The sequence below is a fragment of the Cydia amplana genome, chromosome 24 (genome assembly GCF_948474715.1).
Source record: "Cydia amplana chromosome 24, ilCydAmpl1.1, whole genome shotgun sequence".
In the NCBI taxonomy this organism is placed as follows: domain Eukaryota; kingdom Metazoa; phylum Arthropoda; class Insecta; order Lepidoptera; family Tortricidae; genus Cydia; species Cydia amplana.
In genome coordinates this window covers 8,724,788-8,741,099 of record NC_086092.1, presented here as the reverse complement: position 1 = coordinate 8,741,099, position 16,312 = coordinate 8,724,788, and the positions used below count along the sequence as shown (strand labels likewise).

At 43.8% G+C, this 16,312-nt stretch overlaps 2 protein-coding genes and 1 non-coding gene across 4 annotated transcripts in view; 1 reads left to right on the top strand and 2 right to left on the bottom strand.

The window, feature by feature from the left end:
- The window catches only part of LOC134659325 (protein daughterless), a 172,073-nt gene extending 170,681 nt beyond the window's left edge, over positions 1-1,392 (bottom strand). For both annotated transcript variants that reach the window (XM_063514989.1, XM_063514990.1), the window contains exon 1: positions 1,288-1,392. In XM_063514989.1, coding sequence (XP_063371059.1) covers positions 1,288-1,369 — 82 coding nt within the window. In that variant the 5' untranslated portion in view covers positions 1,370-1,392. The remainder of the gene's footprint in view (positions 1-1,287) is intronic.
- A 394-nt stretch (positions 1,393-1,786) lies between these two features.
- Positions 1,787-16,312, top strand: part of LOC134659088 (ATP-dependent zinc metalloprotease YME1L) — a 36,834-nt gene continuing 22,308 nt past the window's right edge. Inside the window, exons 1-8 of the mRNA XM_063514693.1 lie at positions 1,787-1,916; positions 2,005-2,500; positions 3,266-3,418; positions 4,205-4,337; positions 6,821-6,923; positions 9,088-9,298; positions 11,377-11,477; positions 12,758-12,886. Coding sequence (XP_063370763.1) covers positions 1,881-1,916; positions 2,005-2,500; positions 3,266-3,418; positions 4,205-4,337; positions 6,821-6,923; positions 9,088-9,298; positions 11,377-11,477; positions 12,758-12,886 — 1,362 coding nt within the window. The 5' untranslated portion in view covers positions 1,787-1,880. The remainder of the gene's footprint in view (positions 1,917-2,004; positions 2,501-3,265; positions 3,419-4,204; positions 4,338-6,820; positions 6,924-9,087; positions 9,299-11,376; positions 11,478-12,757; positions 12,887-16,312) is intronic.
- On the bottom strand, positions 5,359-5,431 carry Trnad-auc (transfer RNA aspartic acid (anticodon AUC)). The gene has a single exon. It is a non-coding gene; the product is annotated as a tRNA-Asp (tRNA).

Here is a 16,312-nt window from a genome sequence, read left to right as displayed (position 1 = left end):
ATTATATGTTGTTATTTGTGTGTGTTTCTGTCTTTGGTAGTTAACTGGTAGAACTATAATAAGCCTTAACACAATGTATTAAAAGCTATTTTGGAATGCATGTATGTACATGAGACAAAGTAAGAAAACAAGTACACCATGTTAGAAAATACATAAAAAAATCAATTGAACATTAGGCATGTTGAAAATTGTTTTTATGCTAAAAAATAGACCAAATCTGTCAGTAACCATAGAATAAAAAAAACCAAACCATATATGAAAGAGACAGAATACTTAAACAAGTAACTGAAATATAGTGAGTCAAAGGACTGTCTCATTTCAAACATAGACAGAGAGAATCATACTATGTTTTTCATAAGAACCCATAAGAAAAGGATGAGAAATTGGTTTGACTAGCTATAAAACAATAGATTCACCTACAAAATGCAAAGGTTGTGAAATTATACAGCCTATTTAAAATATATGATCCATAAAACAAATCCATTGTTTATCTCTGCCCAGCCAGCAACAATAAATCAAACAAGTAGATAAGTGTCCATAAATAAAGTTTCGATATTTTTGTTCGGCATTAGAATAATGAAACCGCTTGTATATTTTTTTAAAGTTTGTTTATGACTCCTCAACTCTTAGTACGTAACTATGCGTGCTACCTATAGCGTCCGACATTCGCGTCTCTAGTCAGAGCGTACGATGGGTAAATAAACAAATTCATACTGTAAACAAGGGCATAAAGAGAACATAAAAACGGCAATTCGCCATCTATGTATCAATATACCCTAGAAACGACTCTATCGTTTTCATCCCAAGCGAGAATGCATAGACAGAATACATAATTTAAACACGAATTTTCGGCAGTTTTAACAATACTGCCGGTCAATAAAGCCTAGTTTACCTGCTCGAAGCGTCAGAGTTTACGTCAAAGTAAATAAAACTCGCGAAACAATTCAGCTTTGCTCTGAAAACTAACTGAGACACAATGGTAAGGCACATTTTGACAATACACTCTGTGATCAAAACATAGCCTTTTCAGGCTTACAAACCCGTGTAGAAACCTTTTTGATGATCATATCACCTTCATTGACTAATGTATATACTAAAACTATTCATTTCTACCATGTGAAGTGAAGATTTTGGGCGTATTTTGAAAAAATGCTGTTGCGTTTCAACACTGAAAATGGCATAACACGCAAACACTTTGGTCCAATTTCACAATGAAACACTTCACTTGACCGCGAATGTTCAATCGAGAAACGCGAGACGATCCACGGTATGCATTTTTTCACTCACCTTGTTGTTTATTCGCTATTTTATTGAAACAGTTTTGAAAAACTTCATATAAATGCATAGGCTCGTCATCGCTCGTCGCCATTTTGGATTTTACTGCCAAATATATCACAGACAATATAGAGGTTAATTACCCATTCAAAAAAGTTTTGTTTTATATGTCTATGCATTCACAAAATATGAGTACAAAAAATAAAGATTTGAATAAATTTTCCAGTAATTAAATACTTTTATATTTAAATAAAGTTAATATTTTCGCCAAAATAGTTTTTCCGTTCCATCTGAAAAGTCATGAAGTAAATTTTTAAACAAAATTTAAACGTTATTCTCTCTTTCTTAGCCTCTGTCAATGTTTAGTAACATTGCATTATGTTAATATATTACTTTTAAAATAAAATACATCAATAATTCGTTTAATTATTCAATGTTTTTGTCGAAAAATTTAATATACTATTCAGCGAGTGGCAGCATATTATTATCCAAGTCTGACCCATAGAGGTCATAGAAGAATATTTTGCTACGAAAATTAAGTTTGACGTAAGAGCCTACAAAATTTTCGAGTGCACTCGCAAAACACAAATCCAGCTACATGTAACATGTTCTCACTGAATTCCATAAACACCCAAAATCAGGTAAAGTATTCCCGTAATTGTATATTAAGTATAATCTGCTAAAATCGTGAATTTGTTTGTCATTAACATAACCTTTGTATCGTTGCAGATTTTAGTTAGTTTTAGCCAACTATCGGCCCGCTACTCCAGTGTTTTCAGGCACAGAAAGCACAGTTATGGTAAAAACAAGAATGTTAAACGGAAAGAGAGCGCGGCGTTGACATATGATGCAACAATTTGCAAGGAAAGCTTTCAAGAGGCCATCAAGAATTTGGACAAAGATGTATTAGTGGAATTGAAAAAAGTGGACATCCGCTCGCTTGCATCATGCCCTCGCGTCTCAAGGGACACAGAGCGTAGTCTATCCCCTAGAAAGATCTCTTATGTATCAGCAGATTCCTTTGAGAAAAATAAAAATGGTTGGTCGGCCCAACCTCCACAACGAGGTTTTCTCAGCTTCACTGACCAGTTTGTGGGGTTATTAACAAGTAGTATCCAGCAGAGGGGCTTCGATATCCAAGTGCGAGGCTTCAAGACAGAGAGAGGGATCCATGCAGACTTGAAACGGAACCCGAACCTGATTAATAGACTGCGTAAGTTCTTCGGTCAGTATGAATAAGATAAACTCGTAGGAATGTTGATTAGAGAGAGACCAGTCTGATAACTGTGTGAGTATTTAGATGGAAAAATAGTTGTTATTAATTTCTTTATGGTTGATATGAGTTCTGCTGTAAATATTTTGTGTACCTAATATAACATAGTTTAGCTAATTTTCCATAAATAAATTCCTATTGTTATTGAATCCATATATGGCCTATTTAAGGTCAGATCCCAATTTCATGTTTTCAAATTCAGCATTGTTCAATAAAAGAAAATTGAAAGAAGTGGATGTGTTGTTTTGGGGTGTGTGTGTATTAGAAAAAGATAAATAGATATTGAACTATTTTTTTCTCAACTTGTTGACTTGTTGAATAATTGTTTTGTACAATAATACTATAATTGGGTGAATCAACTTTTACTTGTCACTAGTTGTCATGGTTTTCTCCTGGGTCACTCTTTAAAACCTGATTTTTAGGCATTTAAATTCACCAAACACGCTTTTTTGTGATACTTATAAACCCTTTCCATTGAGGGCCGTCTACAAAGCGTGTCAGAAGAAGGTGGTGTACAATGTCTTCTAACAAACTGTGCTAGTATTCACTCTTGGCTGACCGGACAGAATAACAACAAGAAATAGTTGATCCACCCTCATGCACAAATGATAGGTTACATGTTCTATGTTGAGTAATTGTTTTGTACAATAACACTATATTTAACAAATTATCTATTTAATAATCCACATAATAATTACTGCCATACCAAAACACCAGGGTTTGCAGCGGAGCCCCCAATCAGTAAGGACAAGCAGGCTTTAGGACCAGACGTGGCGCCACGCCTTGAGAAGCTGCTCGGAGATGACTCGCCACTCACTAGTCAGCAGAAAGATAAGATCAAGATCGCCTTCGCTGAGGGATATTTAGCAGGTAAGTGGATTTTTTTACAAAACTTTCAACTGACAACTATACTTTGTCGAAGGACTATCTCATTTCAAACATAGACAGAGAGAATCATACTAGCTATGTCTTACACTTGTACTAGCACCCAAAAGAAAAGGATGAGTATAGTTTTGCTGGTTCTTACTGACTGACAACGTTCTCCCGGAATATTGCCACGGCTCTTGGAAGCCTGGTGTCCGCTTGGCAACTATCCCAGGAATTGGTGTGCACTAGTTTTTACGAAAGCAACTGCCATGTGACCTTCCAACCCAGAGGGTAAACTAGGCCCTTATTGCGATTAGTCCCAATAGGGGTGTGGTATGGAAAGATATTATTCTAAAGGCCTGTCTCCATATTGCGCGGCAAACTATCGAACATTGGCTCGCGAGGCAGCCGTGCGCAATGGATACCGGGTTGGCTCGCGAGCCAACTCGATCAGATGCCGCGCATAATGGAGACGGGCCTTAATGTGTCAAAATAAAGATTCTAACTACAATGGAATGAAAATTAATAATAATAAAATAATTTCGTACATAAGTTCCGAAAAACTCATTGGTATGAGCCAGAGGGCCTACCGCGAACCACGTTCGACGTGTTGCCTCTCTATCGCAACTGTAAATTCGTACGTAAGTGTGACCGGGAGGCAACACGTCGAACGTGTTTCGCGGTAGGCCCTCAGGATTTGAACCCGCGACCTCCGGATTGAAAGTCGGACGTCATATCCACTCGGCCGCCACCACTTTTTACAATGGAATGTTTTTTTTTTTATTCTAGGTTCCCACCCGGACAACGCGCGCGGCACCAAGGCCTCCAAGTACCTGAAGGTGGTGCAGCAGCTGCTGACCATCGTGCTGTTCCTGGCCATCTTCGTCAGCCTCATGGCCTCCGTCAGCGGCACTGTGTTCCGGTAACTATCTACAGTAGTTCAGGTTCTCACCCGGACAACGCGCGCGGCACCAAGGCCTCCAAGTACCTGAAGGTGGTGCAGCAGCTGCTGACCATCGTGCTGTTCCTGGCCATCTTCGTCAGCCTCATGGCCTCCGTCAGCGGCACAGTGTTCCGGTAACTATCTACAGTAGTTCAGGTTCTCACCCGGACAACGCGCGCGGCACCAAGGCCTCCAAGTACCTGAAGGTGGTGCAGCAGCTGCTGACCATCGTGCTGTTCCTGGCCATCTTCGTCAGCCTCATAGCCTCCGTCAGCGGCACTGTGTTCCGGTAACTATCTACAGTAGTTCAGGTTCTCACCCGGACAACGCGCGCGGCACCAAGGCCTCCAAGTACCTGAAGGTGGTGCAGCAGCTGCTGACCATCGTGCTGTTCCTGGCCATCTTCGTCAGCCTCATGGCCTCCGTCAGCGGCACTGTGTTCCGGTAACTATCTACAGTAGTTCAGGTTCTCACCCGGACAACGCGCGCGGCACCAACGCCCCCAAGTACCTGAAGGTGGTGCAGCAGCTGCTGACCATCGTGCTGTTCCTGGCCATCTTCGTCAGCCTCATGGCCTCCGTCAGCGGCACTGTGTTCCGGTAACTATCTACAGTAGTTCAGGTTCCCACCCGGACAACGCGCGCGGCCCCGAGGCCTCCAAGTACCTGAAGGTGGTGCAGCAGCTGCTGACCATCGTGCTGTTCCTGGCCATCTTCGTCAGCCTCATGGCCTCCGTCAGCGGCACTGTGTTCCGGTAACTATCTACAGTAGTTCAGGTTCCCACCCGGACAACGCGCGCGGCCCCGAGGCCTCCAAGTACCTGAAGGTGGTGCAGCAGCTGCTGACCATCGTGCTGTTCCTGGCCATCTTCGTCAGCCTCATGGCCTCCGTCAGCGGCACTGTGTTCCGGTAACTATCTACTGCCACAACTATTAGCTTTTATTTTTTAAAGTAATAATAATAATTAAGTATAGAATAAATTTAAAAGTGGCAAAATTACTGTCTTGGGTGAGACTTGAACTCACGGCCTCTGGATCGATACTCCAGCGCTCTGCCATCTGAGCCACCAAGACCTCATCCATAGCTAGCAAATCATTCCACCATATGAATTTCCAATATGACTTGGAACAGTTGGAACTCCGGTAGCCGTTCAAGAAGTGTAACGCTCTTACGGTAGATGTCGCTCGGGTGAAAAGCTAAGTGAAAAATACTATAGATTCTATGCATAATTTTACAAGAAACACTATGGCTTTGTGGCACTCTACAAAACTTGTTAGAGGCAGGGGCCTATCATGGCAATTGATCACGAAAAATCCTAGATTTTCTTGGAACGTTAGCAACAAAAAAGTTGTTTTTAATTAGTATCACTATTCTAATTTCAAATGGTGTTGTCTCTGGATTTTTTCTCTTAAAATACTCGCTATATCCATATAGTGCAGCGGTCGGCAACCTTTTAGCAGCCAAGGGCCACATAGTAGTTAACGAAGTTGACGCGGGCCGTACAATTGTTAATATTGATGTAAATCATAAATCATTTATTTTTCGTGATAAACTACTTAAACATACAAAAGTAACATGATAAAGGTTAGAAATTCATAATTACATATTGTTTACCACGAAGTGGGCTCGCCTCAGCATAATGCTGACCCGAGAGTCGGCGCTGAACTTCCGGCGAGTCCATTTATTGTGGGCCACGATCGCAGCTGTACGGCACGGCCTCCTAAAACTGAACGCATCCACTTGCGGTGGCTGCCAGCGCCATCTGGCCTACGGGTGTGACAGATACTGATAACCTAAAAGGCAATGCCGTACAAGGTGCTAAAAATAACAAACAGTTTGAGAAATACTAGAACATATCAAGCATACAACACATTAAATAACAGCGAAAACATTACAGATATTTCGATACAAACATACAATATAAATACCAGACATTGTCGTCTTTATCAGACATTGTCGTTTGTCAATATTCCATACAAAATAGCCAGGGAGGCTCGCGGGCCGCAAGTGACAGGTTCACGGACCGCAGGTTGCCGACCGCTGATATAGTGTATTGTATGTGATGAATCAAAGTCCTTGGTACAATCATTTACTTTTATTTTACTCCGACTACTTCTACGTACACTCTTAAACAATCTTAAGTTCACAAGCAGTAACCTTCGTGCTAAATTTAGTGTTACTCGTTCCAGCGCCGAGCGAGAATGAATCTTCCACCCCATGGTACATTATATTGATACTCTTATCATTACAATCTGCGGGTAAGAGAAAAGGGTCATTTTCGCGACGACCGACAGATTAATTAACAAATATTCGGGTATACACAGATCATATTTTTAATCACTACCTACTGAATACCATTATTTTAACCTAACTCACACTAAATAATTATAATTTATTCTCGAAATCTTATGAAATATCACATGTATGACCTAAATAATCAGTCTGCCATCCCCTCCGAGCAGGATCCAGCTGGGCAACCAGGTGGAGGTGGACCCTGAGGACATCTCCGTGACTTTCGACGACGTCAAGGGTGCCGACGAGGCCAAGCAGGAGCTGAAGGATGTGGTGAGTGGGCTGCTTTACAATAAAAAAGCGGCCAAGTGCGAGTCGGACTCGCCCATGAAGGGTTCCGTATTTAGGCGATTTATGACGTATAAAAAAAAAACTACTTACTAGATCTCGTTCAAACCAATTTTCGGTGGAAGTTTACACGGTAATGTACATCATATATTTCTTTTAGTTTTATCATTCTGTTATTTTAGAAGTTACAGGGGGGACACACATTTTACCACTTTGGAAGTGTCTCTTGCGCAAACTATTCAGTTTAGAAAAAAATGATATTAGAAACCTCAATATCATTTTTGAAGACCTATCCATAGATACCCCACACGTATGGGTTTGATGAAAAAAAAAATTTTGAGTTTCAGTTCTAAGTATAGGGAACCCCAAAAATTTATTGTTTTTTTTCTATTTTTGTGTGAAAATCTTAATGCTGTTCACAGAATACATCTACTTACCAAGTTTCAACAGTATAGTTCTTATAGTTTCGGAGAAAAGTGACTATGATATACACGGACAGACAGACATGACGAATCTATAAAGGTTCCGTTTTTTGCCATTTGGCTACGGAACCCTAATAAAAACCGGCCAAGTGCGAGTCGGACTCGCGCACGGAGGGTTCCGCACCGTCAACAAAAAATAGAGCAAAACAACCAAAAAAACCGTCACCCATCCAAGTACTGACCCCGCCCGACGTTGCTTAACTTCGGTCTAAAATCACGTTTGTTGTATGGGAGCCCCACTTAAATCTTTATTTTATTCTGTTTTTAGTATTTGTTGTTATAGCGGCAACAGAAATACATCATCTGTGAAAATTTCAACTGTCTAGCTATCACGGTTCGTGAGATACAGCCTGGTGACAGACGGACGGACGGACGGACGGACAGCGGAGTCTTAGTAATAGGGTCCCGTTTTTACCCTTTGAGTACGGAACCCTAAAAACGGCCAAGTGCGAGTGAGACTCTGACCCTGAGACCAAAAGGGTAATCACACTGGGTTTGATTGATTTGAGCTCGAGCGACCTTTATGGTAGATTTCCCAGTAATCTAAAGAACTATTTTGTGTATTTTTCTAAAATTGTTGACCCAGTTGATTCGGAGATATGGTCATTTTTGCCTATTTTCTTAAATAACTTCTAAACTATTATATGGGGCATTATCTACGAAAAGGGACCTTATTGTCGATGGCGCTTACGCCGCACAGCGTCGCGCGGCATTGTATTTATATCGGAGCATCGTTAATAATGGCGTAAGCGCCATCGACAATAAGGTCCCTTTTCATAGATAACGTCACAAATATTTATCTTGATGATGATGGTATCCTGTTATCCCTCATCAGGGACATAGGGCTCTCAGAAGGGATTTCCATTGATCTGTGATTATTTATTTTAAAATTATAAAAAATAAATGTTTGGAAATTTCACAATGAGCCGTTTTATTTGATAAGTTTATAATTACACATTCTAGTTCAGTTAGTTTTTTTTATTTTCTCTTTTAAGTACCTCCTAATAGTGGCCCCTATATTAAAAATTCATTTATGTACAAACATCAACACTTAACTGTCCATCGGTGGACCTTATGCCGTTTGTAATAAGGTTTACAAACTGTCAGTTAACACTGTGGGTCATGGTACGCTGAGTCACAGACTTTCATATTTTGACCAAGTTCTCCATTCAACTTCAACTTCAACATTTATTCAGCAAATAGGCCACAAGGGCACTTTTACACGTCAACATTGAATTTACATACAAGCAAAATAATAATAATTATACATCAACAATTATTAAATACAACTACAACTACCAAATCAAACTAACGTAATACAATTACTTAGAGATGTATAAGGTCTCTTAATGTCGAATTACATAAAAAAACTATAATAATAATATTAAAATAAAAACAAAAAAGATACATGGAAAAAAAATCTAAACTTATTTAGAGGTGTAAATGTCTCTAAGTGTCAGAACTAAAAAATAACATAGTTTATCAAATTATCCTTAGAGATGTATAGGGTCTCCAAGAGTCACAATCCTGTATGATTAACACATTACGAGAAAAAAAAAAACATACGAGAACCGAATGAGGCGTCTCACTGCAATTAAATTAAAAAATAAAGTTACTAAATATATTCGTGTTAGCTTAAACAGACCCGTCTCCACAAACATTCCCAGGTGGAGTTCCTAAAGTCCCCGGAGAAGTTTTCATCCCTCGGGGGCAAGCTGCCCAAGGGCGTGCTGCTGGTGGGCCCCCCGGGCACGGGGAAGACGTTATTAGCCCGAGCGGTGGCCGGCGAAGCGAGGGTGCCGTTCTTCCACGCCGCCGGACCCGAGTTCGATGAGATACTGGTCGGGCAGGGGGCGAGGAGAGTCAGAGATTTGTTCAGTAAGTTTTTACCACTAATTTTAAGCTGTAAGGTAGACGGAAACGTCAACATCTTTTTATTATATGTAAAGTGTCATTCAATAGAACTTGCTAACTATGTAAGGGTGAATCAACTTTTTCTTGTCACTCGTTGCCATGGTTACGTTCTCCTGGGTCAGTCTTTAAAACCTGATTCTTTGACATTTAAATTCTCCAAACACGCTTTTTTGTGATACTTATAAACCCTTTCCATTGCGGGTCGTCTACCAAGCGCGTCAAAAGGTGGTGTACAATGTCTTCTAACTATGAAAATGAAAATGAAATGAAAATGAAATGAAAATGAAAATGAAAATGAAAATGAAAATGAAAATGAAAAATGAAAAATATTTTATTCAGTAGCTTAAAAAACAAATTACAGTATCTGCACTGGTGCCTCTTTTTAAGTGAGCATACACTTGTGCTAAGAGAACACCGCTCTTCCACGCGGTTAGTTTACAATAAGTATCTTAGGAATAATATGTAATATGTAATAATAATAATAAACTATGAAAAAATTACAAATTCTAGCATTAATATAAGTATTAACTAGACCTTATATTATATTAATATAAGTATTAACTAGACCTTAGTGTGGTTTAATGTGGTATAGGGTACTTAATATAAAAGAGGTGTGTGTGTGTGTGTGTGTGTGTGTGTGTGTGTGTGTGTGTGTGTGTTTTGTTTCAGTCTATACTAATATTCTCTATACTTATATATTACTTATTTTGATTAAGTTATTTTGATTAACTATGCTACTATTGTCTCTTGGCTGACCGGACAGAATAACAACAAGAAATAGTTGATCCACCCGTAAACAAAAGTTACTAGTAAATTGACATTCAGTGTCTATTTTAGTATGGCGGTTTGTTTACATAGTTAGCAAGTTCTATTGAATGAGACTTTACTGTTTACTTTATAGTGGGCATCATGGTATCACCGTGGCGGGGTGGCCAAGGGTTTCAAGGAGTTAGCCCGGATTGCTAAAGACGCTGGTTCGAATCCGGCCTTCACCACTGGAGGGCTTCGTCACTTTTTCTTTAATATATGACATCTATTTCAGTTTATAAATCATAGTGTAAGTTTAAACCAAATTATTTTGAATTCTATATTTTCAACACCTCAAACGTGGAAAAAAAATTGCTACAGAATCAAGTCAAGTGCTACTTTGAACTAATATAGTTATGTCTGAACTAATGTCTGAGATTTTTTATTTGACTAACTTCTGACAACCTGTTTTTTCCAATACAATAAAATATTAGAATGTAGCAGTCAATATGCATTAAAAAATTTGGTAATTTTTCAAGATTTCAGAAACAACTCGACTGACCAAAATTTTTGACCGTAGCAATACTGTTGTCACAAAAAAATACGCTGTTAAACTTTCTAATTTGATGCAATGATTTATAAACTCAAGATAGGTTATAGGCGTTCCAAAATTGAAGCACTTACCTTGTGACAAATTGTACAAGTTGCCTTTTATCGCAGCTGGGCAAGCGAGAGAAATGTGCACGTGCTACCGAGCTCCCGCACACCGAATGAGAAAGAGACAAGCTAATGTTTAACAACTAGTATGTCAAAAATGGATGGAATGCAAAAATGAATCACAAATAACAGTTTTCTTCCTGGGTATAGAAATAAATATGGAAGTATTTTTTGTGCTCCTCAAGTATGAATATAACCTATCTATAGTTATAATATCATTGTGGAAGCGCTGGTGGCCTAGCGGTAAGAGCGTGCGACTTGCAATCCGGAGGTCGCGGGTTCGAACCCCGGCTCGTACCAATGAGTTTTTCGGAACTTATGTACGAAATATCATTCGGTATTTACCAGTCGCTTTTCGGTGAAGGAAAACATCGTGAGGAAACCGGACTAATCCCAATACGGGCCTAGTTTACCCTCTGGGTTGGAAGTCAGATGGCAGTCGCTTTCGTAAAACTAGTGCCCACGCCAATTACTGGGATTAGTTGCCAAGCGGACCCCAGGCTCCCATGAGCCGTGGCAAAATGCCGGGACAACGCGAGGAAGAATGATGTGTTATAATATCATTGTCTTTTTTACAGAAGCGGCGAAGGAGCGTGCGCCTTGTGTGATATTCATAGACGAAATCGACTCGGTCGGGGCCAAGAGGACCAACAGCGTGTTGCACCCCTATGCCAACCAGGTGAATACACTTCATTTATAATAATTCATAATTCATCTATAGCATAGAGAAATAAGTAAGACAAGAGTGCTCACTCCATACATCAGTTCAGACTATTCATTTCAGTGTCTACATCTAGCATCGAGTAGCGGAACTATCAGTACTGCTACTTGACAATAGATGTAGCACCGACCGGAAAGTCTTATCTCAACAGCATAAGACTTTCCGGTCAGTGCTACATCTATTGTCAAGTAGCAGAACTGATAGTTCCGCTACTCGATGCTAGATGCTAATAGTCTTTTTGGTACTAAAACTGATGTATGGAGTGAGCACTCTATGTATTTATTTCTCTATGTCTATAGAAAGCTTCACAGAGTTCATAGTAATATCAAACTTCAACATTTATTCAGCAAATAGGCCACAAGGGCACTTTTACACGTCAACATTGAATTTACATACAAGCAAAAAAAATAATAATACATCAACAATTATAAAATACAACTGCAACTACCAAATCAAACTGACGTAATACAATTACTTAGAGATGTATAAGGTCTCTTAATGTCGAATTACATAAAAAAAACTATAATAATAATATTAAAATAAAAACAAAACAGATACATGGAAAAAAGAATCTAAACTTATTTAGAGGTGTAAATGTCTCTCAAGTGTCAGAACTAAAAGATATTTAAAAGGTATTTTATACAATCCTGATAATTAAAGAGCTTTTCAATCGAAGCGCTGGTGGCCTAGCGGTAAGAGAGTGCGACTTGCAATCCGTAGGTCGCGGGTTCCAACCCCGGCTCGTACCAATGACGTTTGATATTTACCAGTTGCTTTTCGGTGAAATAAAACATCGCGACGAAACCGGACTAATCCGAATAAGGGCCTAGTTTATACTCTGGGTTAGAAGGTCAGATGGCAGTCGCTTTCGAAAAAACTAGTGCCCACGCCAATTTCTGGGATTAGTTGCCAAGCGGACCCCAGGCTCCCATGAGCCGTGGCTAAATGCCGGGACAACGCGAGGAAGATGATGTATTGGAGAGCTTTTCAGTCGAGTACCGTGTTAAGGCCACGAAGCTTGCTGAGTGGCCTTAGTAAGTACGAGATTGATAACTTTATAAGCTTGATTATATTACTATTGAAGGTATACATGTTTCCACCACTCCAGCTCGTAAAGGCTCTATTCTTCAAAAACTGATGAAACAGTTACATTTTATTCACAAGAATTAGTTGTTTCTTCATGTTGGCTGACGGTGTTCACTTTTGTTTTAATTTAAATCTAAATCTTTTGTTCGCAGACCATTAACCAGCTCCTGTCAGAGATGGACGGGTTCCACCAGAACGAGGGGGTCATAGTGCTGGGCGCCACGAACCGCCGGGACGACCTGGACCAGGCGCTGCTGAGGCCGGGGCGGTTCGACGTTGAGGTAATATAGTGGAACTAAACTAACCAGCTCCCGTCAGAGATGGACGGGTTCCACCAGAACGAAGGAGTCATAGTGCTGGGCGCCACGAACCGCCGGGACGACCTGGACCAGGCGCTGCTGAGGCCGGGGCGGTTCGACGTTGAGGTAATATAGTGGAACTAAACTAACCAGCTCCCGTCAGAGATGGACGGGTTCCACCAGAACGAAGGAGTCATAGTGCTGGGCGCCACGAACCGCCGGGACGACCTGGACCAGGCGCTGCTGAGGCCGGGGCGGTTCGACGTTGAGGTAATATAGTGGAACTAAACTAACCAGCTCCCGTCAGAGATGGACGGGTTCCACCAGAACGAAGGAGTCATAGTGCTGGGCGCCACGAACCGCCGGGACGACCTGGACCAGGCGCTGCTGAGGCCGGGGCGGTTCGACGTTGAGGTAATATAGTGGAACTAAACTAACCAGCTCCCGTCAGAGATGGACGGGTTCCACCAGAACGAAGGAGTCATAGTGCTGGGCGCCACGAACCGCCGGGACGACCTGGACCAGGCGCTGCTGAGGCCGGGCCGGTTCGACGTTGAGGTAATATAGTGGAACTAAACTAACCAGCTCCTGTCAGAGATGGACGGGTTCCACCAGAACGAGGGGGTCATAGTGCTGGGCGCCACGAACCGCCGGGACGACCTGGACCAGGCGTTGCTGAGGCCGGGCCGGTTCGACGTTGAGGTAATATAGTGGAACTAAACTAACCAGCTCCTGTCAGAGATGGACGGGTTCCAAGAACGAGGGGGTCATAGTGCTGGGCGCCACGAACCGCCGGGACGACCTGGACCAGGCGCTGCTGCGGCCGGGCCGGTTCGACGTTGAGGTAATATAGTGCAACTAAACTAACCAGCTCCTGTCAGAGATGGACGGGTTCCATCAGAACGAGGGGGTCATAGTGCTGGGCGCCACGAACCGCCGGGACGACCTGGACCAGGCGCTGCTGAGGCCGGGGCGGTTCGACGTTGAGGTAATGTAGTGGAACTAAACTAATCAGCTCCTGTCAGAGATGGACGGGTTCCAAGAACGAGGGGGTCATAGTGCTGGGCGCCACGAACCGCCGGGACGACCTGGACCAGGCGCTGCTGAGGCCGGGCCGGTTTGATGTTGAGGTAATATAGTGCAACTAAACTAACCAGCTCCTGTCAGAGATGGACGGGTTCCAAGAACGAGGGGGTCATAGTGCTGGGCGCCACGAACCGCCGGGACGACCTGGACCAGGCGCTGCTGAGGCCGGGCCGGTTTGATGTTGAGGTAATATAGTGGAACTAAACTAACCAGCTCCTGTCAGAGATGGACGGGTTCCAAGAACGAGGGGGTCATAGTGCTGGGCGCCACGAACCGCCGGGACGACCTGGACCAGGCGCTGCTGAGGCCGGGCCGGTTTGATGTTGAGGTAATATAGTGGAACTAAACTAACCAGCTCCTGTCAGAGATGGACGGGTTCCAAGAACGAGGGGGTCATAGTGCTGGGCGCCACGAACCGCCGGGACGACCTGGACCAGGCGCTGCTGAGGCCGGGCCGGTTTGATGTTGAGGTAATATAGTGCAACTAAACTAACCAGCTCCTGTCAGAGATGGACGGGTTCCAAGAACGAGGGGGTCATAGTGCTGGGCGCCACGAACCGCCGGGACGACCTGGACCAGGCGCTGCTGAGGCCGGGCCGGTTCGATGTTGAGGTAATATAGTGGAACTAAACTAATCAGCTCCTGTCAGAGATGGACGGGTTCCACCAGAACGAGGGGGTCATAGTGCTGGGCGCCACGAACCGCCGGGACGACCTGGACCAGGCGCTGCTGAGGCCGGGCCGGTTCGATGTTGAGGTAATATAGTGGAACTAAACTAACCAGCTCCTGTCAGAGATGGACGGGTTCCAAGAACGAGGGGGTCATAGTGCTGGGCGCCACGAACCGCCGGGACGACCTGGACCAGGCGCTGCTGAGGCCGGGCCGGTTCGACGTTGAGGTAATATAGTGGAACTAAACTAACCAGCTCCTGTCAGAGATGGACGGGTTCCAAGAACGAGGGGGTCATAGTGCTGGGCGCCACGAACCGCCGGGACGACCTGGACCAGGCGCTGCTGAGGCCGGGCCGGTTCGATGTTGAGGTAATATAGTGGAACTAAACTAACCAGCTCCTGTCAGAGATGGACGGGTTCCAAGAACGAGGGGGTCATAGTGCTGGGCGCCACGAACCGCCGGGACGACCTGGACCAGGCGCTGCTGAGGCCGGGCCGGTTCGACGTTGAGGTAATATAGTGGAACTAAACTAACCAGCTCCTGTCAGAGATGGACGGGTTCCAAGAACGAGGGGGTCATAGTGCTGGGCGCCACGAACCGCCCGGACGACCTGGACCAGGCGCTGCTGAGGCCGGGCCGGTTCGACGTTGAGGTAATATAGTGGAACTAAACTAACCAGCTCCTGTCAGAGATGGACGGGTTCCAAGAACGAGGGGGTCATAGTGCTGGGCGCCACGAACCGCCGGGACGACCTGGACCAGGCGCTGCTGAGGCCGGGCCGGTTTGATGTTGAGGTAATATAGTGCAACTAAACTAACCAGCTCCTGTCAGAGATGGACGGGTTCCAACAACGAGGGGGTCATAGTGCTGGGCGCCACGAACCGCCGGGACGACCTGGACCAGGCGCTGCTGAGGCCGGGCCGGTTTGATGTTGAGGTAATATAGTGCAACTAAACTAACCAGCTCCTGTCAGAGATGGACGGGTTCCAACAACGAGGGGGTCATAGTGCTGGGCGCCACGAACCGCCGGGACGACCTGGACCAGGCGCTACTGAGGCCGGGCCGGTTCGACGTTGAGGTAATATACTGGAACTAAACTAACCAGCTCCTGTCAGAGATGGACGGGTTCCAAGAACGAGGGGGTCATAGTGCTGGGCGCCACGAACCGCCGGGACGACCTGGACCAGGCGCTGCTGAGGCCGGGCCGGTTCGACGTTGAGGTAATATAGTGGAACTAAACTAACCAGCTCCTGTCAGAGATGGACGGGTTCCAAGAACGAGGGGGTCATAGTGCTGGGCGCCACGAACCGCCGGGACGACCTGGACCAGGCGCTGCTGAGGCCGGGCCGGTTTGATTTTGAGGTAATGTGCAGAAATAAACATAACAAAAACCGGCCAAGTGCGATTAGGCCGCGCGTTCCATGGCTCCCGTGCATTAAGTCCGACTCACGCTTGACTGCGCATTTCTAATAGGTTTTCCTGTCATCTATAGGTAAAGAAATATTTTGTGAACAAAATTGTAGACCCAGTAGTTTTGGAGATAAAGGGGGGATGGTCGGACAGGCAGACGCACGAGTGATCCATAACGATTCCGTTTTTTCCTTTTGAGGTACGGAACCCTAAAAAAGTAGAACAATGAGACTGTAGCAA